Genomic DNA, 27,870 nt, shown 5'->3' on the forward strand with positions numbered 1-27,870 from the left:
ACTTCCATTTTAATTATAAACTCTTTATTATTTGGCATGTACATATATAAAGTATATATATTTAAACTGAGTATTTTATACAAACTCTAGGAAAGTATTCCAAATGAAAAATTATGATTATAAAGTAAAACAATCAAGATACATCAAGGATGCATGTGACTCAGGGCCAAATTTACAGTCAATCACATATCTACAATGTCACAGTCTTTTTATTCCCCCAAAAGTGTCCACATAAGAACTCAAAAGTGGGCAATAACTTGCCCAAAGAATAAATTACTTTCTTTATATCGAACATGGAAAGGAACATGATGAAAAATAAAGATTCTTCAGAATATTTTTATGGAGTTGCTAGTAAGACAACAGAACCTAAGGCGACAAGGACCTGTCCAGGTAAAATGTTTATATTAAATATGCCTTTATTCCTTGTCTGGTTGAGGTGATTTGTCAGCCACGTTTTGTAGAAGAAAGGTGCACAATAGACACCAGGAAAATTTTCTCGACCACAGCCATATCCGTAACTGGTAATTCCCATTAAAAAAAATTGTTTATGTTCTGGTAAGTAGCACATTAATGGTCCACCACTATCACCCTATTAAAAAAGTCCCAAAATAATGTTAGTTACTTCTAGTAGTCTTTATATAATAGTAAAGCTGGAATAAATTAATCACATAAAACATACATTTCTATAAATATACATTTTCAATATACCTCTGAGTAACTAAGATCAATAGATTTTCAGTTTTATATTCCAACTCAAACAGGAATTCAGTTACATTCACTCTGGCCTGGTATTTAGAGGAACCATATAGCTGGTGGATAAACTTACCATCAGTGTAGTTTTGACCCAAAATACTACAAATCACATTGTTTGAATTTTTTAAGTACAATTACTCAGGAGAAATATAATTTAGGATATGTACAAAATATTGTAAACACTGTCTACTGGAATACTTCTGTTGCTTAATGCCATTTGTGAAAGGTATAACTCTAAGATATATGAAGGAGTCTTTTAGGTGCATATGGCGTGCTAGCAAGAGGAGAGGAGTAAACTGAATCTTGCAAGAAATGGCATCTTTCTAAGTGTTCACATCGGGTGGTGCCTGATATTAGGAATAAATGGTTAATCCTCTCTGTAGTATTATAAATAACAAATCTCCCCCATAATATACACAGGACTGTCAGTGTACCAACAGAGACACTATCACTAAGGATGTTAATCTCTCCAAACAACAAGGATGCTGAGCTAACTGTTTCAGTGCCTAAAAGTTAAAGGCTGTTTCTAAAATGTTTTCAAATTCTCTATATATGGTAGGCACTGAATAATTATTTTTTGACAATGAGAGTGTTTCTCTTATGAATGCAGTTCAACTAGATTGGATTCTTTGTTATTTTACTCAGCAAGGTTTTTTAAGGAAAATGACATGGGAAGGATAGACCCTGGATGTCTAGAAATTGGAATGAGCAGGAAAGATCCGAGCGTGGGGCACCGCTCAGCAGCGAAGTCCTGGTGGATCTGGAAGCAGTGAAGCAAAGAGCAATAAGGACAGAGTCAAAACAAAAAGCAGATAAATCGAGCTTCATAAAAAGTCAAAAACTTTTGTGCTACAAATGAAAATATCAAGAAAGTGAAAAAACAGTCCACAGAATGGGAGAAAATTGTATCCATGATATATAAAGAATACTTATGATTCAATTATAAAAAGGAAAAAAGTCAACTTAAAAATGGACGAAGGATCTGGATAGACATTTCTCCAGAGAAGATATACAAATGGCTAATAGGCACATGCAGAGATGTTCAACGTGATTAGTCGTTAGGGCGATGCAAATGAAAAGCACAGTGAGATGCCACTTCACGCAAGGATGGCTATAATCAAGAAGACAGACAGTAAGTGCTGACCAGGATGTGGAGAAATGGGAACCCTTATCCATTACTGCTGAGAATGTAAAATGGTGCAGCCACTTTGGAATACAGTCTGGCAATTCTTCAAAATGTTAAACATGGACTCAGCAATTCTACACCTAGGTGAAATTTCCAAGAGAAATAAAAACATACCTTCACATAATAACATATACAGAAACATTTATAGCAACATTATTCATAATAGCCAAAAAGTGGAAATAGCTCAAATGTCCATCAACTAATGAATGGATAAATAAAATGTGGCCTATTCATACAATGGTACATTATTTGGCAATATAACGAATAAAGTATTAATACATGTCATAGTGTAGATGAGCATTGAAGACATTATGTTAAGTGAAAAAAGTCAGTCACAAAAGACTACATATTAAATGATACCATTCATATGAAATTTCCAGAATAGGCAAATCTATAAAGATCAGTGGTTGCCTAAGGCTGGGGGTGGGTGGGAGGAGAATGGGGAGTGACTCATAATGAATAGAGGTTTCTTTTTGTGTTGACAAACGTGTTCTAAAATTAGATTATGGTGATGATGCACTACTCTGTAAATATATTAAAAACCCATTGAGCTGTATACTTTAAATGGGTGAATTGTGTATATGTAGATTATATCTCAATAAAGGCGGTAATGGGGGGAAAAAGGAAGAAAGATTCAGTGCAAATCAGGAAAGCAAGAAGATTTGTATTGTTGTATAGTTAAAAACGAGAAAAAATAATTTAGTACTTTTTTAAAATAAATTTTTTAAAAATATTTTTTGAGAGAGAGGAAGGGAGGGAGAAACACTGATGAGCTGCCTTCTGCACATCCCCTGCCAGGGATTGAGCCCTCAACCAAGTGTCCTGACCAGAAACTGAACCTGCAAACCCTCGGTGCCTGGGGGGAACACCCAACCAAGCCACAAGCCACACTGGCCAGGGCAAGAATTTAGTACTTTTAGACTTGATAACTAAGACATTACCAGCCCTGGCTGGGTAGCTCAGTTGGTTAGAGCATCATCCTGATAAGCCAAGGCTTTGGATTTAATCCCTGGTCAGGGCACGTGCAAGAATCAACCAATGGCCCAGCCAGGTGTGGCTCAGCGGTTGAACTTCGACCTAGGATCCAGGAGATCGGGGTTCGATTCCCGGTCAGGGCACATGCCCAGGTTGCGGGCTGCAGCCGATCAATGACTCTCTCATCACTGATGTTTCTCTCTCTCTCTCTCCCTCTTCCTTTCTCTCTGAAATCAATAAAGATATATTTAACAACAACAACAAAGAATCAACCAACGAATGCATAAATAAGTGGAACAACAAATCCATGTTTCTCTCTCTCTCCCCCCCCCCACAAATTAATTTTTAAAAATTGTTGTTTTTTTTAAAAAGGACATCACCGGAAAGTGATCAAAGGCCTTGTTCAAGTTCCCTCTGGCTCTAGAAAATATTTCTAAGAAAAATTATTTGGTCTTACCCTGCAAGTATCAAAAATTCCATCTTCATCACCTGCACAAAACGAAGTTATAGGAATAATATTCCCATAACTCTTATCAGAACTGCAAACGCTTCGAGAAATATAATGCACTTGTGCTTCCTGTAACACACTTGTAGCATTACCTATTAACAAAAAAAATCAATAAATTATTTTGGAGAGCAGGCATTTTGACAGTAATATAAAATGTTCATGTTGAAGAGGTTTTCTTTCCAAAGTGACTGATTCAACAATTATGTAAAATGGTATCAATAAATGTATGTATGTATACCTAGGAAGATTGTGGAAGGACATTCACAAAAATGTTAATGACAGTTATGTCTAGATAGTGGGAATTTCAGGTTATTTTTACTGTCTTTGCTCTCGTATACTCTTGAAGGTCTCAAATAGGATCTACCAATTTTACAAAACAAAGCTATTGTCAAGGACTAAAAAGGTAAAGCCTGAGGTCAATCTTTCTTATGTTGTAAGTTTTGAAAATTTTTATTTAATTTTATAATGATGCTAAGTCTTGAAGGATGGTGCACAGGAAAATAAAACAGATTTTAATTTATGTACTCCCCTAAGTTCTCTGCTCATTCCTGAACATAAAGTGTTTCTTTGCTACACAAAAAATAGGAAAATGCAAGACAGCACTTCAGGACCATTAAAGGACAGATTACGGTAAGATTTGTCCATAGAAAAGCTGCTGTAACAGCAGCATCCAGTCCTATCAGCCTGCCTCAGAGTTGCAGTTGTCATATGTGGTAGCTGATTGTTTTGTGTGCCCCACATACTTCTCTAGTTTTTCTGGTAATAGACATTTGTTCCCTTGACTGCAAGTCGGCAGATGACCCAACTGTTTCATTCACAGAATTCCATTCTCCCGGTGACACTGACTGGTCTAGACCTGACTATATTTGGTATAAGTGCAACCAATTGGAATACTTCTCCAGCATTTTTGAACCGGGGCTGCCAGAGAAGAACTTCTCACCCTAGTCACATGACTGTTTAGCTATAAATCCAAAGCACCCTGATGTCACAGTTTCAGCCTTTTGTGGGTAGGCAGCCTGAGAAACTAGTCAACATACAGAGAGAATAGGACTAGAAAATAGAAATAAAATATATCCCAAAGCATTCAGATTCCGGGATCGAGGCTTCCTGGAGGTCAGCCACATTTCTGCCATTTATTTTAAAATAAGTAATTTCCAGGAATACAGCTGCATATAAAAGAATATATGTGGCATGTAAGTTATAAAATTTAATAATGAAATGAACACCTGGGAACCTACCACCCAGTTTATGAACCTGGTGCAGTGATATTAAAAAAACCCAGAGATTTCAAAGTGAATAGAAGAGGGAGCACAGAAACAGATGTCTGGGTTTTCTCTTCTGTTCCACTGGTCATTTAGAATTTCCTTGCATCGAGGTAACACTGACTAATTACTACAGCTTCGGAATAAACCTTGATTTCTGGAGGGCAACTCCTCCAACATATTTCTCTGCCATACTATTGCCTTGGCTATTCTTGGGTTCTTATTTATTTATTTATTTTTAATATATCTTTATTGATTTCAGAGAGAGGAAAGGAGAAGGAAAGAGAGAGACAGAAACATCAATGATGAAAGAGTCATTGATCGAGCCCACAACCCGGGCATGTGCCCTGACAGGAATCGAATCCCGATCGCCTGGATCCCAGGTCGAAGCTCAGCCACTGAGCCATGCCCGGCCGGGCTCTTGGGTTTTTTAGAACTTTTTAATTGTCTCAAACTTATATTAGAGCTTATCATCTTTATGATACTCAGCCTTATTAAAGTATAAAGTACACCATTCCATTTACTTAGGTATTTGTAAATGTCTTTTAAAAATGTTTTAGGATTTTTATCCATAAAAGGCCTGCAATCTTTTGTTAGATTTGTTTATAGCTAACTAATCATTTTGCTTTTATTGTAAATGTTAATGTCTGTTCACTTTTCCAACACTTTTTTATGAAAAATTTTAAACATAAAGCAAAGATGAAAGAATTTCTCAGTGAGCAGCCATATGTTCACCTCCTAGTTTCTTTAATCTACAGTTGTTTTTGCAACTTTTTATTTAGACATAAAAATTTCAAAATTATAGAAAAGTAGCAGGAATAGTACAAAGGACTGTCAAAGACCTTTTACTGAGATTCACCAGTTGTTTTCTTTTTGTCACATGTGCAGTATTATTTGTACTCCGTGTGTTTATAATTTTTTTCTGAAACACTTGAGAGTGAATGGCAGACATTGTTTTCCTATACTTTTAAATACTGAGTATGCATTTGTTAAGAAAAAGGACATTCTCTTACTAACCATAGTATTTTTATCAAGATCAGGAAATTTAACACTGGTACAATACTATATTATTCCATTCATATTTAATCTCTGCGTATTTTTGGATTTTCCAGCTATCTTTCTGTTATTGGTTTATAGTTTAATGTTACTGTTTATAGTTTAATTCCAACCACTGATCCATTCTTGTTTATTCTGGACATTTTATCATATAAGTGGAATTTTATAATATGTAGGGGTTGTGTCTGTCTTATTTCACTTAGCATAATGTTTTAGCATGTATTGGTACTTCATTTCTTTTTATGGCTGGATAATATTCCATCGTATGAATATACCACAATTTGTTTGTTTACTCTTCGGTTGATGGACATTTACATGTTTTTATTTTTTTGCTACTATGAAATAGTGTTGCTGTGAACAGCTGAGTATGGGTTTTTGTGTGAACATATGTTTTCATTTCTCTTGGATATATTCCTAGGTGTGAAATTGTGGATTTGTATGGTAACTGTATGTTTAAATTTTTGAGGAACTGCCAAACTGTATTCCAAAGCAGCTGTATCATTTTATATTCCCACTAGCAATGTATGAGGGTTCCAATTTCTTTACATCTTTGTCAACACTTGTTACTGCCTAATTTTTTTTATTATAGCCATCGTTGTGGGTGTGAGATGTTAACTTTTAAAATTACATTTTCTAACCACTGATAGTGTGCAGAAATGAAATAAATTATTATATTGATTTTGTATCTGGCCCCTTTACTAGATTATCTTAATTTCAATGTTGGATTCTTTTTAAATGTATAGTCCCATCCTCTGTAAATATTTTTTTTAGTACCTTTCTAAGTCCTATGTCTTTTGCATTTTTTTCTACTGTTACTGCACTTGCTAGAACCTCTACTACAGTACAGAATAAAAGTGGCGATGATGGGGGAAATCATTCCAGATTTTAAGGGAAATGTTTTTCTATAATAATGATGTTGCTGAAGTTTGGAGGTAGATAACCTTAATCAGGTTAAGGAAGTTCCCTTCTATGTCTAAATTGTTATGAGTTTTTAATAGTGCTTCTTCTACACCTACTGAGATAATCATGTTTTTTAATCCTTTTATCAGTTAATATGCTGAATTACATTAAGGGACTTCTAATATTAAACCAACCTTAAATTCCTTAGATAAACTCAACTTGGTTATGTTGAATTCTATTCTTTTTCAAAATTTTGATAAAATTAAAAAAAAATTATTTTTCTTTATTGTTGAGAGAATTACAAGTGTCTCTTTTTCCCCCATTGATCCCCTACACGCTGTACCCCTACCCCCAGGCTTTCACCCTACTATTGTCTGTGTCCATCAGGTCAAGCTGTCATGCATATATGCATATAAATTTTTATGTTACTCTCCCCCCCACACTCCCACCTTTCCTCTGAGATCCCTCAGTCTGTTCCATGCTTCTGTGTCTCTGTATCTATTTTGTTCATCGGTTTATTTTGTTTATTAGATTCCACATATGAGTAAGATCATGTGATGTTTGTCTTTCTCTGACTGGCTTATTTTGCTTAGAGTAATACTCTCCAGGTCCCACCACGCTGTCTCAAAGTGTAAGAGATCCTTCATTTTTACAGTTGCATATATTCCATTGTGTAAATGTCCAAGAAGATGCTTGATATTATTTCAATCTTCTGGAACTTGTAGAGACTTGTTTTGTGTCCCAACATGTCTATCTTTGAGAATGTCCCATGTGCACTTGAGGAGAATGCCTATTCTGCAGCTTTGGAGTGGAATGTTCTGTAAATGTCAGTTAAATCCATCTGATCTAGTGTGTCATTTAGAGTCATTGTTTCCTTGCTGATTTTTTGTCTGGAAGATCTATCCTGTAAAGTCAGTGGGGTGTTAAAGTCCCCTACTATGTCTGTATTGCTGTCAATCTCTCCTTTAAAGTCCTCCAGAAGTTTTTTGGGTTTTTTTACACCCCCACCCCCTCGAGTCTTTTGTTCTGAGGTGGGTCACTTATAGACAGCATATATTTGGGTCTTGTTTTCTTATCCATTCAGCTACCCTCTGTCTTTTGATTGGGACATTTATATTTTAGGTTATTATTGATACGTACTTATCTATTGCCATTTTATTTCTTTATGCCTATGTTTCTCATTCTATTTCAACCTCTTATTACAGCAGTCCCTTCAACATTTCTTGCAATGGTGATTTGGTGGTGATAAATTCCTTTAGCCTTTCTTTGTTTGGAAAGCTCTTTATTTCACCATCTACTTTGAATGATAGCCTTGCTAGATAGAGTATTCTTGGTTTCAGATCCTTGTTTTGCATTATCTTGAATACTTCATGCCATTCCCTTCTGGCCTGTAGAGTTTCTAATGAGAAATTAGTTGTCAGCCTTATGGGAGCGCCTTTGCAGGTAACAGCTTGCTTTTCTCTTGCTGCCTTTAAGATTCTCTCTTTGTCTTGAATTTTTGGCATTTTAATTATGATGTGTCTGGGTGTGGGCCTCTTTAGGTTCTTCTTGCTTGGGACTCTCTTTGCCTCCTGAAATTGTGTGACTTTTTTCTTCACCAGGTTAGGGAAGTTTTCTGCCATTATTTCTTCAAGCAGATTCTTTAACCCTTTCTTACTTTTGACCTGTTCTGGCACTCCTATGATGAGAATATTGTTACATTTCATGTTGTCCTGTAGGACCCTTAAACTGATGTCCTGTTTTTTAATTGTTTTTTCTTTTTGGTTCTCTGATTTTTTTCTACCCTGTCTTCTATTCGCTGATCTGATCTTCAGCTTCCCCTAATCCATTGAATATTGCCTTACCTTTATTCTCTTCATTTGTTCTCTCTACCACTCTCATTAAGTGTATATTTGACTTTCTCATTCTATGCTACTTATACTTAACTTTGTGTGTGTTTTTTTCTCTATGCTACAGTCTAGTAAGTTTCTTCAGATGTGTCTTCTGGCTCACAAATTCTCTCTTCATCTGAGTCTGATTAAAACTTAATTCACTCAGGGAGTTCTAAACTTTAGCAATTACATTTTTCATTCTGAGAGTGATTTTGGGCAGCAAATCTGTATTAGTGGTATTTGTAGCTGCATATTTTTTGGGAAATATTCTACCTTTCCCCTTCCATTAAGCATTTTTTCCTAGCAACCTTGGGGGTGAGGGTAGGGGTTGAGGATGCTTGGTAATATATGGTTCATTTTTTAAGAAAAAACTTCTTATTTTGAAATAATTATAGTTGTAGTAAGTTGAAAAGGTAGTACAGTGAGGTTCAGTGTACTCTTTACCCAGTTTCCTGCAATGGTTACTATGTACCTGAAGTACAGTATCAAAACCAAGAAATTGACACTGGTCTGTGTGTGTGTGTGTGTGTAGTTTTATTGCATGCCACAATCAAGATACAGAATTATTCCATCATCACAAAGCTCTCCTTCATGCTACCTAACCTTATCCCCAGCAACCAGTAATCTGTCCTCCTCTATAATTTTATCTTTTGAGAGTGTTATATAAATGGAATCATACAGTATATGACCTTTTGAAAATGGCTTCTTTTCACTCAGCATAATGCCCTTGTAATCCATCTTAGCACCTGCATACATCAAGAGTTAATTCCTTTTAACTCTTAAAAGTAGAATTGCATGTTAAGTATATGATAATTAACTTGGGGAGTTTTCAACTTTAGCAATTACATTTTTAATTTTTAAAAAGATTCTATTTGGTTCTCTTAAATCTGCCTAGTCATTTTATTTTTATTTATTTTTTTAATCCTCACCTGAGGTTATTTTTTTCCATTGTTTTTCAGAGAGAGTGGAAGGGGAGACAGACAGAGAGAGAGAAAGACATGGATGTAAGAGAGACACATCCATTGGTTGCCTCCTGCATACACTCGGACTGGGGCTGGGGATTGAGCCTGGATTGAGCCTGCAACTGAGGTATGTGCCCTTGGCTGGAATCAAACCCAGGACCCCTCAGTCTGAGGGCCAAAACTCTAACCCCTGAGCCAAACTGGCTAGGGCATGCCTAGTCATTTTAAATAGTCTATTTAGATACAGTTTGTTTAATCATTCACCTTTTGAAAGACATTTAGTTTTTAGATACTACAAATAAAAGCATTTATGAACATTTGTGAACAAGTGTTTGTGTGGACATATGTTTTCATTTCTCAAGGATAAATCCCTAGGAGTGTGATTGCTTAGTCATAAGGTAAGTATGTGTTCACAAATATGTTTTTAAGAAACTGTATCTCTCTTATTTGGTGCAAAAACATTTAGGATTACTATGTCTCCTTGGTAGATTTACCCTTGTATCACTGTTATGTTCCCCATTGTTCCTGGTTTGTTTTTATCTACTTTATCTGATATTAATGTAGCCATTCCTATGTTCTTTTCTTTTTTTCAGTTTGTATTTTCTAAAGTTTTATTTTTTTATTAATTTTTTTTTTTTCAAATACACTTGACAGTCAATATTATATTAATTTCAGATGGATAGCATAGTGGCTAGACATTTATATGTCTTACGAAGTAATCTTCCCATAGGTCTAATACCCACCCGACTGCATACATAGTTATTACAATATTATTGACTATATTCCCTATGCTGTACTTTGCATCACCATGACTACTTTGTAACCACCAATTTGTACTACTTAATCCCTTCACCTTTTTCACTCGACCTCCAAACCACCCTCCCAAGTGTCAACCTTCGGTTTGTTCTCTGTATCTATAAATTTGTTTCTGTTTTGTTTATTGTGGTTTTTAGATTCCACATGTAGGTGAAATTATGTGGTATTCATCTTTCTCTGCCTGACTTATTTCACTTAGCATAATACCCTCTAGGTCCATCCATGTGGTCACAAATTGTGTGATTTTATTCTATATATGGCTGCGTATTATCCCATTGCATATATGTACCACATCTTCTTTATCCATTCGCTTTTCTCAATGGGCATTTAGTTTGCTTCCATATCTTGCCTATTGTAATTCATGCTATAATGAACATTGGGGTGCATTATAATTTTGAATTATGTTTTGGATTTCTTTGGATGAGTACCCAAAAGTGGAGTTGCTGGGCCATATTTTAGTTCTATTTTTAATTTTTTTGAGGAAACTTCATACGGTTTTCCATGGTGCCTGCATCAATTTGCAATCCTACCAACAGTGCTCTAAGGTTACCTTTTCTCCACATCCTTGCCAAAACTTGTTTGTTGATTTATTGATGATAACCATTCTGACAGGTGTGAGGTGATATCTGATTTTAATTAGCATTTTCCTGATGATTACTGACACTGAAAATCTTTTCATGTCTATTGGCCATCTGTATGTCCTCTTTGGAGAAATGTCTATTCAGGTTCTCTGCCCATTTTTAAATCAGACTGTTTGCCTTTTTGGTGTTAAGTTGTATGAATCCCTTATATATTTTGGAAATTAACCTCTTATAGGATATACCATTGATGAGTATCTTCTCCCATTCAGTAGGTTGTCTTTTTGTTTTGTTGATGATTTCCTTTGCTGTGTAAAACCTTTTTAGCTTGATGTAGTCCCATTTTTTCGTTTCCCTTGCCCAAGACATATCCAAAAAATATTACTAAGAGCAAAGTCAGCATTTACTGCCTATGTTTTTTCTTAGGAGTTTTATCGCTTTGGGTCTTACATTTAAGTATTTATTCCATTTTGAGTTTATTATTGGATATGATGTAAGAAAGTGGTCTAGTTTCTTTTTTTGCATGTGTCTGTCCAGTTTGCCCACACAACTTATTGACGAGACCATCTTTATCCCATTGTATATTCTTGCCTCCTTTATCATAGCTTAATTGACCACATAGCCATGTATTTATTTGCCTATATGCATGGGCTCTCTATTCTGTTCCACTGATTTATGTGTCTGTTTTTATGCCAGTACCATGCTGTTTTGATTACTATAGTCTTATATTATAGTTTGATATGAGGTAGCATGATACTTCCAACTTTGTTTTTCTGTCTCTAGATTGTTTTGGTTATTCTGGGCCTTTTGTGGTTCCATATTAATTTTAAGATTATTTATTCTAGTTCTGTGAAAAGTGCCATTGATATTTGATAGAGATTGCATTGAATCTGTAGATTTCTTTGGGTAGTGTGGACATTTTAAATATGTTAATTCTTCTTCTTCATGAACATAGTACATGCTTCCATTTATTTGTATCTTCTCAATTTCTTTCTTCAATGTCTTATAATTTTCTGAGTATAGGTCTTTTACATCCCTGATTAAATTTATTCCTAGGTATTTTATTTTTTTGATGCAACTGCTTTCTTAATTTTACTTTCCGGTAGTTTGTTATTGGTGTATAAAAACGCAACCAATTTCTGATTATTTTGTACCCTGCTACTTTACTGAATTCATTTATCAGTTTTTGGTGGAACCTTAGGGTTTTCTATGTATACTATCATGTCATCTGCAAATGATGACAGTTTAACTTCTTTCTTTCCAATTTAGATGTCTTTTATTTCTTTTTCTTGTCTAATTGCTGTAGCTAGGACTTCCAATACTATGTTTAATTGAAGTGGTAAAAATGTATATCCTTTTCTTGTTCCTCATTATGATGTTAGCTGTGGTTTTGTTATATGTGTCTTTATTATGTTGAGGTATAGTCCCTCTATTCCCACTTGGCTGAGAGTTTTTATCATAAATGGATGCTGAATTTTGTCAAATGCCTTTTCTGCATCTATTGATACTATCATATGATTTTTATCTTTCATTTTGTTTATGTGGTGTATCATGTTAGAGATTTGTGGATACTGAACCAACCTTGCATTCCAAGAATAAATCCCACTTGATCATGGTGAATGATCTTTTTAATGTATTGCTGAATTAAGTTTGCTAATATTTTGTTGAGGATTTTGGTATCTATGTTCATCATGGATATTGACATATTCTCTCTTTTCTTAGTTTATCTGGTTTTGGAATCAGAGTAATGCTGGCCTCATAAAATAAGTTTGGGAGACTTCCTTCCTCTTCAATTTTTTTGGAATAAATTGAGAAGGATAGGTGTTAATTCTTCTGGGAATGTTCGTTAACCTGTGAAGCCATCTGGTCCAGAACTTCTGTTTGTTGGGAGGTTTTTTTAAAATTACTGATTCAATTTTGTTAGTCATTATGGGTCTGTTCAGATTTTGTTTCTTCCTAATTCAATCTTTGAAGGTTGTATGTTCCTAGGATTCTCTATTTCTTCCAAGTTGTCCAACTTGTTGGCATATACTTGTTCATAGTATTTCCTTATAATTATTTGTATTTCTGTGGTGTCAATTGTCAATCTCCTCTTTCATTTCCGTATTTATTTATTTGGGTCCCTTCTTCTTCCTCCTCCTCGTCCTCCTTTTTCTTCTTCGGTGAGTCTGGTTAAAGGTTTATCAATTTTGTTTATCTTTTCAAGGAACCTGCTCTTGATTTCATTGATCTTTTCTATTTTTTTTTTAGACTATTCCTTTTATTTCCACTCTGATCTCTCGATCTCTCTTTTTTTTTAAGTGTATTTTTTATCGATTTCAGAGAGAGGAAGGGAGAGGGAGAGATAGAAACATCAATGATGAGAGTCATTGATTGGCTGCCTCCTGCATGCCCTCCACTGGGGATTGAGCCCACAACCCTGGCCTGTGCCCTGACCGGGAATCAAACTTCAGTCTCCTGGATCCTAGGTCGATGCTCAACCACTGAGCCATATTAGTAGGGCCCACTCTGATCTTTATTATTTCCTTACTTCTACTCATTTTGGGGTTTGTTTGTTCTTCTTTTGTAGTTCCTTTAGGTGTAAGGTTAAATTATTTATTTAAGATTTTTAAATTTATTTCATGAGGTATGCCTGTCTCGCTATGAATTTCTCTCTTAGAACTGCTTTTGCTATGTCCCATAGATTTAGGGTCATTGTGTTTTTGTTTTTATTTTCATTTGTCTCAAGGTTTTTGTTTTTTGTTTTTTCTTCCTTGATTTTGTTGTTAACCCATTCATAGTTCAGCAGTACACTATTTAGCTTCCAAGTTTTGTATTTTAGTTTTCTCTTATAATTGATTTTTGGTTTCATACCATTATAATTGGAGAATATGTTTGACGTGATTTCTTAAAATTATTGAGACTTGTTTTGTGGGCTAATACATGGGTCTATTCTGTAAAATGTTCCATGTATCATTTAAAAGATGTATATTCTTCCATTCTAAAAATATCAATTAAATCCATCTGGTTTAATTTGTCATTTAAGGCCACTTCTCCTTATTGATTTTTTTGGTCTGGATGACCTACCCATTGATGTTAATGGGGAATTAAAGTCCCCTGATATTATCATCTTTTGTCGATCTCTGTCAATATTTGCTTTATATATTTAGGTGTTTCTATGTTTAATGGGTAATTGTTTACAAGGGTTATATTCTCTTGTTGGATTGATCCCTTTATCATTATGAAATGTACTTCTTGGTCTCTTGTTATAGCTTTTGTTTTAAAGTCTGTTTTGTCTGACATAATTATTGCTACCCCAGCTTTTTGTTTATTGATTTCCATTTGCAGAAATATCTTTTTCCTTCCCTTTATTCTCTACGTCTTTCTATCTGAAGTGCACCTGCTGTAGGCAGCATATGTATGGGTCTTGTTTCCTGATTTATTCAGCCAACTTATGTCTTTTTACTGGATCATTTAACCCATTTACATTTAAAGTAATTATTGATAGGTATGTAGTTACTGCTATTTTATTATTTATATTTTTTATCTTTTCTTCTTCAAGTCCCTTTAATATTTCTTGTAATACTAGTTTGGTAATGAACTTCTTTAGCTTTTTATTGTCTGGGAAGCTCTTTATCTTTCCTTTGATCCTAAGTGGTAGCCTTGCTGGGTAGAGTAATCTTGTTTGTAGGTCCTTGATTTTCATCACTGAATATTTCATGCCAGTCCCCTGTTGCCTGCAAAGTTTCTGTTGCAATATCAGCTGACAGTCTAATGGGAACTCCCTTGTAGGAAACTAACTGCTTTTCTCTTGCACCTTTTAAGACTTTCTTTTTGTCTTTAACCTTTGGCATTTTAATTATGGCATGTTTTGGTGTGCACCTCTTTGGATTCATCCTGTTTCAGACTATGCATGTCCTGGACTTGTATGTTTATTTTCTTCACTAGATTAGGGAAGTTTTCAGTCATTATTTCTTCAAATGGATTTTTCAATGCCTTACTCTCCCCTCTCCTTCTGGTACCCTTATGATGCAAATGTTGTTATTGTTGATGTTGTCCCAGGGGTCTCATAAACTATCCTCATTTTTTTTTTTTCTGCTGTTCTGATTGGATGTTTCCATTAACTTGACTTGCAAATTGCTGATTCAAACTTCTGCTTCATTTAATTTGCTGTTGATTCCCTCTAGTGTATTTTTCATTTCAGTTATTGTATTCTTAATTTGTTTTGTTTCTTTTAATCCTTACCAAGGATATTTTTTCCATTCCTTTTCAGAGAGAGTGGAAGGGGGAGAGAGGGAGAGAGATAGAAACATCGATGTGAGAGAAACACGTCAATTGGTTGCCTCCCTCACATGCCCCAAGTGGGTTCAGGGATCAAGCCTGCAACTGAGGTACATGCCCTTGACTGGAATTGAAACTGGGGCCCTTCAGTCTGTGGGCTGGTGCTCTAACCACTGAGCAAAACCAGGCAGGGGTATTTATTTAATATTTTAAAATATGTTTTTATTGATTTTAGAGAGAAAGGAAGGGAGATGGAGAGATAGAAGCATTGATTAGAGAGAAACATGGATTGGCTGCCTCCTGGACACCCCCTACTGGAGATTGAGCCCACAACCTGGGCATGTGCCCTGACTGGGAATGGAACCAGTGACCTCTTGGTGCATGAGATGCTGCTCAACCAGCTGAGCCACACTGGCTGGGCTGCCTCACTTATTTTGGTTGTTACGTATGAAGGTCCACCTTTATCTGGGTGATTCAAAATCATGATTCTCCTGTGCTGCCAGCAGATGGGCTTACACCCAAAATAAGACTAGCTTCTTGCGTACTAATTTTCTGTTCAAATCCTCCTTTACAGTAGGGTGAAAGACTAAGAGTTGAAATCTTTGCAGTTTCTGTGATTACTTGTTCTAGAAGTATCCAGATCTGAAATACATAGCCACATGCAAATGCAAAAGCTGCAACACCTAGCCCTACAGCTATAAAGCTTGTCAGGCCCTGTTTGATCTCTGTGTCTGGTTGTTTGGTTGAGGGTGGTGAGTACTCAGCATAGCATAGGCTCTCCCTGGCAGGGGGGTGGACAATGCCATCAAGTGCAGCCATGGCAATGCGGCAAGGGAAATGCATCTTCTACAAGCTAGCTGCAGGGACAAACTATCCCTCCCGATTCTTAACCACCACACCATGGGTATAGGATCTGCCCATTCTGTATCTCTGTCCCTCCTACCATGGCTTCTTCTTTATATCCTTGTTAAAGCACCTCTGTTCAGCTAGTCTTCAGGTGGTTCTCAAGGGTGGCTGTTCTATAATTCAGTTGTAATTTTGATGTGATTGGGGGAGGAGGAAAGCATAGTGTTTACCTACTCCGTCATCTTAATCAAAAGTTCATTCTGGCTTTGTTTTGATTAAAGTTGCCATGGTGTAGTGTTTTCCATTCTTTTGCTTTGAGCATACCTCTATAACATGTGAAGTATATATGAACTACATACTAGATCGTGAGTCTGACTCAGTCTTAGAACATAGCCCTAGAGCTCCAACTTTATGGAAGTCTCCCGATACACACTTCAGCAGGCTTTGTTTTTCAACCCTCTCAAGACCCATCAAACCACAGAAATCATATTCATGAAAATGTGTGACAATGTGAGAGATGATACAAAATAGTAGAAACAAATGAATTTTGAGGCAGGCTGACCTGGGCTTGGAATTTTAACTCCTTACTTAGTTCACTGTGTAACTTTGGGCAATGTATTGTATTAACCTCTTCTTTTTTGGAGTTTTGTGCATTAACAAATTCAGGCCATAAAACATTTGTAATTTAGATTCCTTAGGTATCCTATATGCATGTACCCCAAGGAAACAGGATGTAATACCTCACAAGAAATGTTTTTCTGTTATCTTCTTTATAAAATCCTTAGTTATCTTCTCCTTTTTATATTGATTATATCTAAAGAGATCATCAGCAAGAGACTCTTCTTTTGCATGTTAATTTTGCACCTCCATTTCTCTGTGGAATCCTTCCTCCTCCAGGAAATGTGACCATTCAGAATTTCTTGAAATTCTTTAGTCAACTACAATAATTTTCACTGGGTACATTTCTGGAGGCAGAGTTACCGACCACCAGTGATCTAAATTCAGTCAGTAACATCTTCTTTGGAAGCGTCTCACCGTCATCCTGAAGCCTGTTATTGTTAGATGATTCTTTTTTGGTTGACCATAGTAATTCTTTCTTGAGATCACATTTCTTCCTAATTTCATTTTCTTGAGATATTTTGTTACTTTCTGGTATTGTTTCATCATCAAGAGCCATTTGTTTCTATATCCAACCTTGGCCTTTTTCTAACATTGACATCTTTCTCTTGTTTTTGAACTTTTACTTCAATTTTAAACTCTGGTTTCTGTTCTTGAATAATTGTTCCAATACTTCATTTTCTATGGCCAAATCATAATTGTTCCAATACTTCATTTTCTATGGGCAAATCAGCAGTTTTCCTTTTTTCTGATCTTGGTTTTTCTGTAGAAAGAGATTTATTGGCAGAATTTTTCACAGTGGATTTTGAATCTGTATCCGTAAATAAGTTACCTGGTTCCCCACCCCTACCCCAGCCTCATTCTGAAATAGATGCTGCTCCTTATTTTTCCATATTGAAGGTGTAGCAAGTTGTGTTTATTCTAGATGAGAACAAAACATTTTCATTCTTGCTGATTTAGTTGAGGAAATTTCTTTTTTTAAAAACACATCTTTATTGATTTCAGAGAGAGGAAGGAAGAGAGAGAAAGAGAAACATCAATGATGAGAGAGTTGTCATTGATTGGCGGCCTCCTGCACGCTCTCGACTGGGGATTGAGCCCACAACCTGAGCATGTGCCCCAACTGGGAGTTGAACCGTGATCTCCTGGATCCTAGGTCAACGTTCAACCACTGAGCCATGCCTGGCTGGGCAGATGAGGAAATTTCTTCTTTTTCTTCATCCCTTTTCCTTTTCTTGGTGGACAGCTGGAAGTATTTTCTGACAGAGTTGGTCAGCGGCTGCTGGGAAGCCCCATCTATCTCTATTTACATCTGGAGCTTAGTTGGTAAAAGCTGATAGTTTGGGATTTTCATCCTAACCAGAGTATTTAATATTACATTATTATTATCAGAGCTTATTTTGGGGGGTTCCTTCACAGTGGATGTTTCTTGTGAAGGCATTCTGGATTTTTGTTCCATTCTGAAGATTATTTCTTTTGGCCTTTCACTCAAATCCACATGTGTCTGTTTTCTCTGACTCTGTGTTGGCTACATATGTTGTAGTGTTCACTGGGGCACTTGGCATGAGCTTCTCTTTGACTGACAAGCCTTGGGAAAGGCTTGGCCCTGGACTCGTCATCCTGAATCCTACACAGTAATTCTGTGTAGTCATGAAACTAACTGCCAATACAATTTCTGCTTCAGGAATAGGTCTAAGACCCTGCCTTTGCAGCATATCCGTAATAGAATAAATCCATTTTTTTCTGAGTCAGAAAATAAGGTCTAGGAATTGTTATTCCTATATTAACAACACATTTTTCAGGAGCTGAAAATAAACTATCATCATCTTCATTTTCTTCTGTTATCAACCTCTAATCTCCTCCTCCAAAAACAACTGCTGAACTCATGCTGCTTGGCATTCAGAAATACAAATGTCTTCCCTTTGAAGATCTGTTTTCTTTCCTGTTGTCCTGACAGATCAATATTTTTACTTTCAATAGCTGGTTCATCAATAGCTGGGTAAAAACTTTCAATTTGTGGAAGCTGTTTCTTAGACGGAAGTGCTCTAAGAAATTCAGTAAAATATTCTGGCTTTATAATTGGACATCCACGAATGAGTGCTCGTATTGTTTTAACCGTCACTTGAACTGATATCATGACAAGGTGTGTGTCCTGCTGTTTACAGTAAGCCTCCATGTGGCAGTGTGGCTTGATTTAAAGTGGTTTTCCCAGAGACATCTAAACAAGAGCATGCAACCAAAGGCACATACTCCACTCTCAATTTACTTGCAAGCAATCCAAAAGTAACTCTAACCCATCTTCAAAGTTTGTGAAAGGATATTCTGCATTTTTTCCTCATTAACAAAGGTACCATGCTTAGAATTATCTTTATTGTCAATATAAGGATTTCATCTGTTTGACTCAGGTTGGTTACAGAAAAGTTGGCAGTCAACAGCATGACTTTGACTGACTGATCATTTTCAATGAGAATGCCAGTTTTTCCTTCCAACAATGTACTCAACGCCCATCAAAAGTCTGTATGGTTCCTCTTGGCTGGGCTACCTGGGGGAGCAGCTTCCACATGGGTCTAGTCCTCAGTGTCAGGGCGACCTGCAGCTATGCAACCACAGCTAACAGACGTGCGGGGCAGCGGTGTGTTGGGACTGTGGGCTCCTAGACATATGAGTTCTCCATATTAACCTCTTTAAACCTCAGTTTATTCATCCAGGTTATGGTATTTCTCATAGTATTGTTAGGGATGTTAAATGAGGAACGCATTAAAATGCTTGTCCTGCATAAATGGTAGTTGCCCCTATCATTGCTGTTCTAATAGTTTAAGATTCAATAATTGCCAATGGCCATTCAGCTAGTACATGGCAGGGCTGAGATTCAGATTGAAGTTTGTGATTCTACAGCCAGTGCTCTTTCCTCTACACCATATTGCTTTATCTTCCTTAGAAAGTGTTAACAGAGGGGGGAAAATAATCCACACATCTTTTATACACTTATATCTAACCTATCTAAATAATCCACAAATACTGAAATGGCTCGGTTCTGTAAGGAATAGAAAAAAAAGTCTCAGCACTTGATCTCATATATTGCTAACTAGACTTTCACTATCTCAAGAGCAGTTTGTACTTAATGTAGTACTTAAATATTCAGGCTTTAAAATAAAAAAGACCTAGATCTGAGCCCCAGCTACTCAACTTCTAAGATCCACAATTCCTGATCTGTTAAAAGGGAATAACAACATTAACTCCCTAATAGGAATATTGGGAGGATAAGATAAAGTAATATATTTAGAACAGGGCCTGAAACATGGTTAATGCTCCCCAAAAGTAGCTGTTGTTATTACCAAAGTCAGAGACTGTTTTCTACATTTTTTAATGTCTCCCATTAGTTCAGCCAATCAACAATTAGTGACCTTTTGTGTACTAAAGAAAATACATGACAATCAACTTGTTTGATACTAAACAGGGCATTAAATTAAAAAGGACACTAAGTTGATTCCTTATATCCAGAAGCTTATTATTTAAGATAATCTGTCACATAGCTGGCACCGTAACCTATGAGTCTCAAATGGATCTAAGAAGCACTTAGATCCATCATTCTGTCTGAGAATGTCAAAAGGTTCAAGTATTTTGGCATGTATAACCAGAGAAAGTCTCTATTTCAGCTTTGGAAGAAAATTTTCTCTCTCCCACAAGGAAGAAAAAAAATAAAGACAAGAAAAACAGGCATTTCCTTTTCACTGGTTTGTTAAGACCTATCGTTCAAACTCATAATGCAGAGATAAAGAAATATATAAAAGGGTTCACCCTCTCCAATAACCAGAAAAAAACTATCAATAAAATTCAGACTAGAATTACCTTCTTCTCCTGTTCTTCCCCAGCCACCTATAAAACACAATGTGTTTCGATCCAGGTTTTGGAAAACATCAAAAGGTAGACAAATAGGCTGAACATAGTTATTATACCTCACTGCTTGTTTTAAATGAAAAAGTGCAATATCATTTACATAATTTTCCAAATTGAACTCCGGGTGGATGATGATTGCTTTAACTTTTATAATCTTCTTGTGTCTCCCGGCTAAATTGTTAGTTCCAATCACAGCTCTCCACTCTAAAGGATTGCTGAAAGAAAGTAAATGTTCTTATTATAAACATGTTTATTTAAGTAAATATTCTTAAATCTCCCACTAGTTTTTCTCATGTTAATTAACAACAACAAAACTTTATCCTACTTTTATGTGACATAAAGTCCTATCAAATAAAAACCTAAATATCAAGATGTAGGAAAAGAGAAAAAGACCTATGGAACAGAAAGTCGAAAAACAGATGCAAAGAATTTATATGACTAAGGCAGCAGCACTTCTTACCAGGGTACAGAGCATGACTGAGTAAATGATATTGGGATAACTATCTAACTAACTAGTTTGAAAAGTGAAGTAAATCTCTGAAAAACACTAAACAACAAAATAAACTCAAAATGGATTAAATATTTAAGCACAAATATTTTAAATAAAACTCCCTATCTTTTAGAGATAAAGTGATATGTCTGAGATTTGCTTCAAAATAACTGGAGGGAGGAGTTGAGGATAAAGATGAAACAAGATCAGGCATGAAGCTGGGAGCTCATTAAACTATTCTCTCTACTTGTGTAAACTTTTGAAATTTTAGAAGGAAACATTTGGATATTAAATTAGTGTGAGAATTATAAAAATTAAATCAGAAAGGATATATAGGTGAATATATAACATTGACATGAGAAAGGACTTTATAAAGCATACCACTAAATATAAAAATAAGAAGCAACTAATGGATCTTGATAGTCTTTAAAAAAATGAAAAGCAAGCTAAAACTCCCAAACCAAACCAAAAGATGTTCTGTAGGTCAAAAGTCAACAATTACAGCCCAAGCATTTTATAGTTGTTACACCTGTAATTGGATTGGGAAGGAAGGACTTTTACTTTTTACATGGTTGTTTACAAATGCTGAAATTCATTTTCTCCATTCAAATTGGCAAAGTTTATGTATGAGGGTGTGTGTGCGAGCACATACATGTGAGTGCTCATATTTGATGATAATGCTCAGTACAGATGGGAGCCAGAGGAATAAAGGCTCTCTTATTCATTGTGGAAACTATAAATAGATGAGTAGTTTGGTAGCATGTTTCAAAAGCCTGTAACAGTTGCATTGTATTTGACCCTGCAGTTGTATTTTCTAGAATCTATCCCAAGGAAATAGGAGATGTTTAGCTCTCTTAAAAGTGGACTGGGCAAACTCTAAAAAGTTTGTAAAAAATGTTTCAAGTCCTAGTTTTATTTTGTTTTCAAAATATCACTACTTTAATGCTCTGGCCAGCGTCGCTCAGTGGTTAGAGCGTCAGCCTATGCACCAAAGGGTCGTGGGTTCAATTCCCAGTCAAGGGCACATACCTGGGTTGCAGGTTTGATCCCTGGCCCTGGTCGGGGGTGTCAGGAGGCAACTAATCGATGTCTCTCTCGCACATCGATGTTTCTCTTTCTCTCTCTTCCCTCCTTCTCCTCTCCCTTCCATTCTCTCCAAAAATCAATGGAAAAAGTATCCTCAGATGAGAATTAACAAAAAACACACAAAACAAACAAACAGTGTCAAGACAATTCAATGGAGGAATGAACAGGCTTTTCAACAAATTGTGCTGAGAAAATTGGAAACCTATGTGCAAAAGAATAAAGCTGGACCCTTACCTTACACCATATGTAAAAATTAACTCAAAATAGATAATGGCCTAAATATAAGAGTAAAATTATATAAAAACTCTTAGAAGAAAACACAGGGGAAAACCTTCATGATGTTGGATTTGGCAATGATTTCTTGGATATGACACCGAAAGCACAGGAACAAAAGAAAAAAATAGGTAAATTGGACTTCATCAAAATTAAAAACTTGTAAACAAAACATATGAACAAACAAAACAAAACAGAAACAGAATCACAGATACAGGAAATAAACTGGTGGTTACCAGAGTGGGGAGAGGTTGGGGGTGCAGGTGAAATAGGTGAAAGGAATTAAGAAGTACAAACTTCCTGTTATAAAACAAATAAGTCATGGGGATATAATGTACAAGATAAGAATATAGTCAGTAATATTATAATAACTTTGGTGACAGATGATAACCAGACTTATCATGGGGTTCATTTCTTAATATACATATAAAATCACTATAATGTACACCTGAAACTATTTAATAGAATATTGTGTATCAATTATAAATAACTTTTAGAACTTTTGTGCATCAAAGGGCACTACTAAGAGAGTGAAAAGGTAACCACAGAATAGGAGAAAATACCTGCAAAACATATATTTGATAAGGGATTAATAGCCAGAATATATAAAACACTCCTACAACATAACCAAGAAAGGCCCCCTCAAACAGCCCAATTTAAAAATGGGCAAAGGACTTGAAAAGACATTTCTCCAAAGGAGATATAAAATGGCCAGTAAGCACATGAAAATACGTTTAACATCACTAGCTATTAGAGAAATGCAAAGCAAAACCACAATGAGACAACACACTCATTAGAGCAGTTATAGCAGTAGTATAGGTGAAAGCAGTGCAAATGATGAGCTAAGGAAGAGGAGACTGATATTCTCAATTGACTTCTAATCAGCGGGAGTATTAGGGGACAGAAGAAACAAATTTAAGAGCTACTATACAGAGAGTCAGCTCACTGTTGGTAATGCTGTTATCTGAGAGGGAGAGAAGGAACAGGATTAGAAGAAAGATTTAAAAATTCATTTTTGGCAGCTAATGAACAAACAAGAAAAACAAACAAAAATTCATAGACACAGGCCACAGTATGGTGGTTACCAAAGGGAAAGGGGGTGGAGGGGTAGTAAAGGGTAAAGGGGGTCAAATATATGGTGACCAGAGTACCTGACTTTGGGTGGTGGGCACAAAGTGTGATACAGATGATGTATCATGGAACTGTACACTTGAAACCTCTATAATTTTATTAATCAATGTCGCCCTGATAAATTTAATAAAAAATGAAAATTTTTTCACTTTTGGACTTGTTGAGAATGTGACTCCAATATACATGTATAGTGGGCAGTTGGAAATACGACTCGGCTGGAGAGACTTGGGAGTTGCCAGTACATGGTGATGGCCGAAACAGGAGCAGATGAGATCTCTAGGAAAGAGTACAGATGATAAAGCCAGAGGACAAAGGTGGAACTCCAGGAAAATATTGCCACTTAAAAGGTGACAGGCTCATCAAGGAAGCAGAGAAAAGGGGGGGAAAGGTAGAATGGTGTCTTAGAAATCGAGAAAAGAGTTATGAGAGCAACACTCAACTTTGTCAAATATTAGAGAGATCAAATAGGATGGGGACTGAGAAGAGGTCATTGGATTTGGCATGGAGGTGGATTTTTAATGCCGTGTTTTGGCCACAGAAACCAGATTGCAAGTGGGATTTTATGAGTCAATGCAGATGAAGCAAAGGGAATCTCTCTTTCAAGGAGTCTAACAGTGAATGGAAGAACCAAAACAGGTAGGGTGTGTTTGTTTGCTTGTTTGTTTATAAATAACAGTGAAGTGACCCAAACAGGTTTGAAGGCTGTAGAGAGGAAACAAGAGGAAGAGATTGAAAAAATACTAAAGAGACAATGAGATATAATGAGACAGTATAGTTTTTGAGACCTGGGTTAAATCCGTGGGCTGCCATTTAACAGCAATGTGATCTTGGACAAGTTACCAAATCTCTCTGATCTTGGAGTCCGCAGGTGTAAAGTGGAGATAATAGTTGTCTCAGAGGTTAGTGGGAGGGCTTTTAAAATATGGAATTATATGTAACATCCTTAGACAGTACCTAATTTCAGAGCAGGTCTTTGATAAGTGGTTGTTAAAAGAAGGAATAAGAGATGAATGATGGTGCAAGGTTTAGGAAGTGACGGGACACAGGAATAGAAGGTGGCAGAGTTAGTTTTCTCAGACAGGAGGAAGATCCTAGAGAGTAGAGACTGGACCTCAGTGTTGTCGCTTTCTTAGAACCTAGTCCAGTGCCTAGTATATAACATATTCAGTAAATGTTTTTTGAGTAAAGGGGTAAAAACATCAGTAAGATTGAGTCTTTGGAACTGTTAAGCGGAATACGAACATTATCTTCAAATGGTTGGAAGAGGAATTAGGTTTAATATATATGGCTTCAGAAGGCAGAATGAAAACCAAGACACTTAGTTCAACATAAGGAAAAGCTTTGTAAGAATTAAAGCTGTTGAAAATTGAAGTGAGAGTCTCCCACAGTAGCAGTTCATCATCACAGAGGCTGTTTCAGGTAGAGATCCATATGAGATAGTTATGGTTATGTGTGTGGGTTTTCATTCTGACAAACCCAGATTTGATCCCTGATTTTGTTGCTTTCCAGCTGTTGGAGCCATGGGCAAGGTACTTATGAATGCTCAGGTCTCAGGGTCTCTCTACAGCAAAGAGTAGTTGTAAAGATTAGTGGACATTATGTATGAAAAAATGCCTGGCTCAGTACATTGAAGCAATAATTATTTCAGACTAGAGAACCCTTTATTTCAATATTGTAAGAAGGATTTGTGTACAGGAAGAGGATTGAACTAGACATTTAAAATGGCTATTTGAACTCTAAGATTCTCTGATAGTATAACAAAGCTGTATCATTTGACCAAGGTCATACATCCAGTAGGTTTTGGAACCTTACTTAAAGCCACTGAACCACAAAGTGTCAGGAGGACTAGGATACAGATTTCCCCACCCCAAGCTCATTGTGCTCCCCACCATGTCAAAGGAACAGACCAGTAAAGGCACAATGTTAGGATTAGTAGGCATTAAGAGTCTTTCCAAGATTTTTCAACCCCTACCAAGCAGGCCTTCCCTCCCTCGGCTTAAGGTTTGAAAGCTGTAGAAAAGCAATTCTTAAAGACAGCATGTCAGAAAACAGTTGTCAAACACTCACACCTGAAAGAACAGAACTGATTCGTAACTCTGAAACTTTTTTCAACCCTTGGTTTATACCTTAGTATCTTCCCATTTTTCTAATCTCTGTTCCTTAAAGGCCAATTGAGAGAACTGCAATCCATGTTTTAAAAATAAAGTATACATAAAAACCCTACCCAATCAGGCCAGTTGCCCTCAATTGAATTTTGAAGTTGTTAGTTCCTCTTAAAGACTTTTCATTCTTCTCTAAGACAACTGTTCTCTTAAAAATTAATAAGTACCATGGTTTCCCAAAGGATTTATCTTAGATATATATATATATATATATATATATATATGTATATGTATATATATACATATATATGTATATATATATATATATAATCCTCGCCCAAGGGTATGTTTTTATTGATTATAGAGAGGAAGGTGGAGAGAGAGAAACAGCAATTGGTTGCCTCCGGTATGACGCACCCCAATGTGGGAGTCGAACCCACAACCTTTTGGTGTAGGACGACACTCCAACCAACTGAGCCACCCGGCCAGGGCCAGATCTTCATATTAAATGTTCTATTCTCACTGCAGTAAATCCTATTTCTCCAAGATTGACATCATCCAGATTCAACAAACATTATGTCTCCTATAAAGTAGGCCAAGTCCTATATTAGTACCAAGAATACAAAATAAAACATGTAGTCCTTGCCTTCAAATAACTCATGATCTAATGAGAAAGACAAATGCATGATTACAATATAATAATCTTAAAAGCTAAAAGAAAGTTTCATTATTTAAAACCAGGTCTCACAAACTCCAACCCACAAGCCAAATCTGGCCTGTCTCCTATTTTTGCACAGCTAATAAACAAAGAATGTTTGTTTTTTGTAGTTGTAAATGATTGGGAAAAACCCAAAATAACAAAATAATATTTTGTTCAAATATCTATGTTCATAATTAAAGTTTTATTGGATCACAGCATGCGAATTCAATTATGTATTGTCTATAACCACTTTGGTTCTATAGTTGCAGAGCTGAATAGTTGTGAAAGACAGCATATGGTTTGCAAAGCCTAAAATATTTACAGAAAATGTTTGTTGACCCCTGACTTAAAGGATTCATTTCAAAAGATATTCAGTGTAGTACATTTAAGGCATAATGGGCCCTTGCGAACATGATTGAAGTCGAATGTTCCTCTACCACTTTAAAATATCCCCTATGAGAATAAAACAGGAGTTGTGCTGTGAATACATACCTAGTGTCCCTAGTGCAGTGGGCAGCTGTGAGGACCCAACTATCTTTCACTAAGCTTCCCCCACATACATGAGCAAGAACTTTTCCAGATTGAATCTGCAGGCTAACTATCCAGGGCCATGCGCCAATTTGAGCATTTGTGCCCCCTACAATCCGAGACCCTCTCAACATATCCACAAGCGGTCCTGTTCCACAATCTAAAAATAAAAATGATATATTACTTAGACTGAACACCCAATAATATGTATTACTTCCTAATCTTCACACATTAATATAATCTTTTAAATTCCTATTTTAACAACTGATAAAGCAAGCTGGGTACCTAAGGCAAGCCCATATTTTGAAGGAGAAAAAAAAAGGGAGAGTTAAGGGAAACATGCCTCGATTGATTACTTATAAATAGAAAGACATTACATCAGCACAATTCATTAATTTTAAAATTCTGTTGCCCAGAAGATAAAAACGAGATGTTTCTCTGGCCAGGTAGCACGCTCTTCCCTGTGTAAACAGGTGATCAAAGGGCCTGGAACTGGTGAATCGAGAGCTTACAAGTTCTATACTTGACATTTAACGTGCTAGGGTAATTTTTCCCAACTGTGGTATGAAAAGGCCACCTAGTAATCCTAAGTGAACTCTGAGTCCCAATGAATTATTAATCTGGGAAGCGGGCAAGCCGAGCCCCACCCTGCTTCGCGGCGCACCCAGAGCCGCCCGACGCAAACGGGCGCCATGTTCGCCGCCGCCGCCGCCACGGGCGTCGCTGCCGTGGTCCTGCTGAGGTCTGTACATTGTTTAGTTAAAGGCACGTGGAACACGGGAAAGGAGGGACCGAAAGCAAACGCTGTCGAAGTGGGGAAAAGGCAAGGGAGGCTGCGGCCCGCGGAAAGGAATGAACAGATACTGCCCTTTGCGTGCGTCCCTCTCTTCTCCGGAGCGTCGGGCCCCCGCTGCCGCCTGAGCTGCCCGCGCAGGGCCTCGGGCCCCCCGGGACCAGCCTCCTGCTCCCAAGCAGGGCGGCGCCTGCCCTCCTCCGAGAGCGAGAAGCGTCCCGGGAACAAGAGGGAGCTCCCCGCAAGCAGCAGCGCGGCGCTCAGGAGCCCGAGCCCCAT

At 36.7% G+C, this 27,870-nt stretch overlaps 1 protein-coding gene and 2 pseudogenes across 1 annotated transcript; all 3 read right to left on the reverse strand.

The window, feature by feature from the left end:
* Positions 1–337: 337 nt before the first annotated feature.
* On the reverse strand, positions 338–27,870 carry TMPRSS12 (transmembrane serine protease 12). The gene is made up of 5 exons (XM_087813766.1): positions 27,663–27,870; positions 26,763–26,958; positions 20,441–20,703; positions 3,372–3,514; positions 338–589 (listed from the first exon to the last, which is right to left on the reverse strand). The coding sequence occupies exons 1-5, from the start codon at positions 27,868–27,870 to the stop codon at positions 338–340; spliced, it is 1,062 nt and encodes a 353-aa protein (XP_087669892.1).
* LOC148093854 (dnaJ homolog subfamily C member 15 pseudogene) lies at positions 3,738–15,946 on the reverse strand (annotated as a pseudogene).
* Positions 16,715–19,968, reverse strand: LOC107528086 (nibrin pseudogene; annotated as a pseudogene).

This window comes from Miniopterus natalensis, chromosome 2, assembly GCF_054644295.1.
Source record: "Miniopterus natalensis isolate mMinNat1 chromosome 2, mMinNat1.hap1, whole genome shotgun sequence".
Lineage (NCBI taxonomy): Eukaryota > Metazoa > Chordata > Mammalia > Chiroptera > Miniopteridae > Miniopterus > Miniopterus natalensis.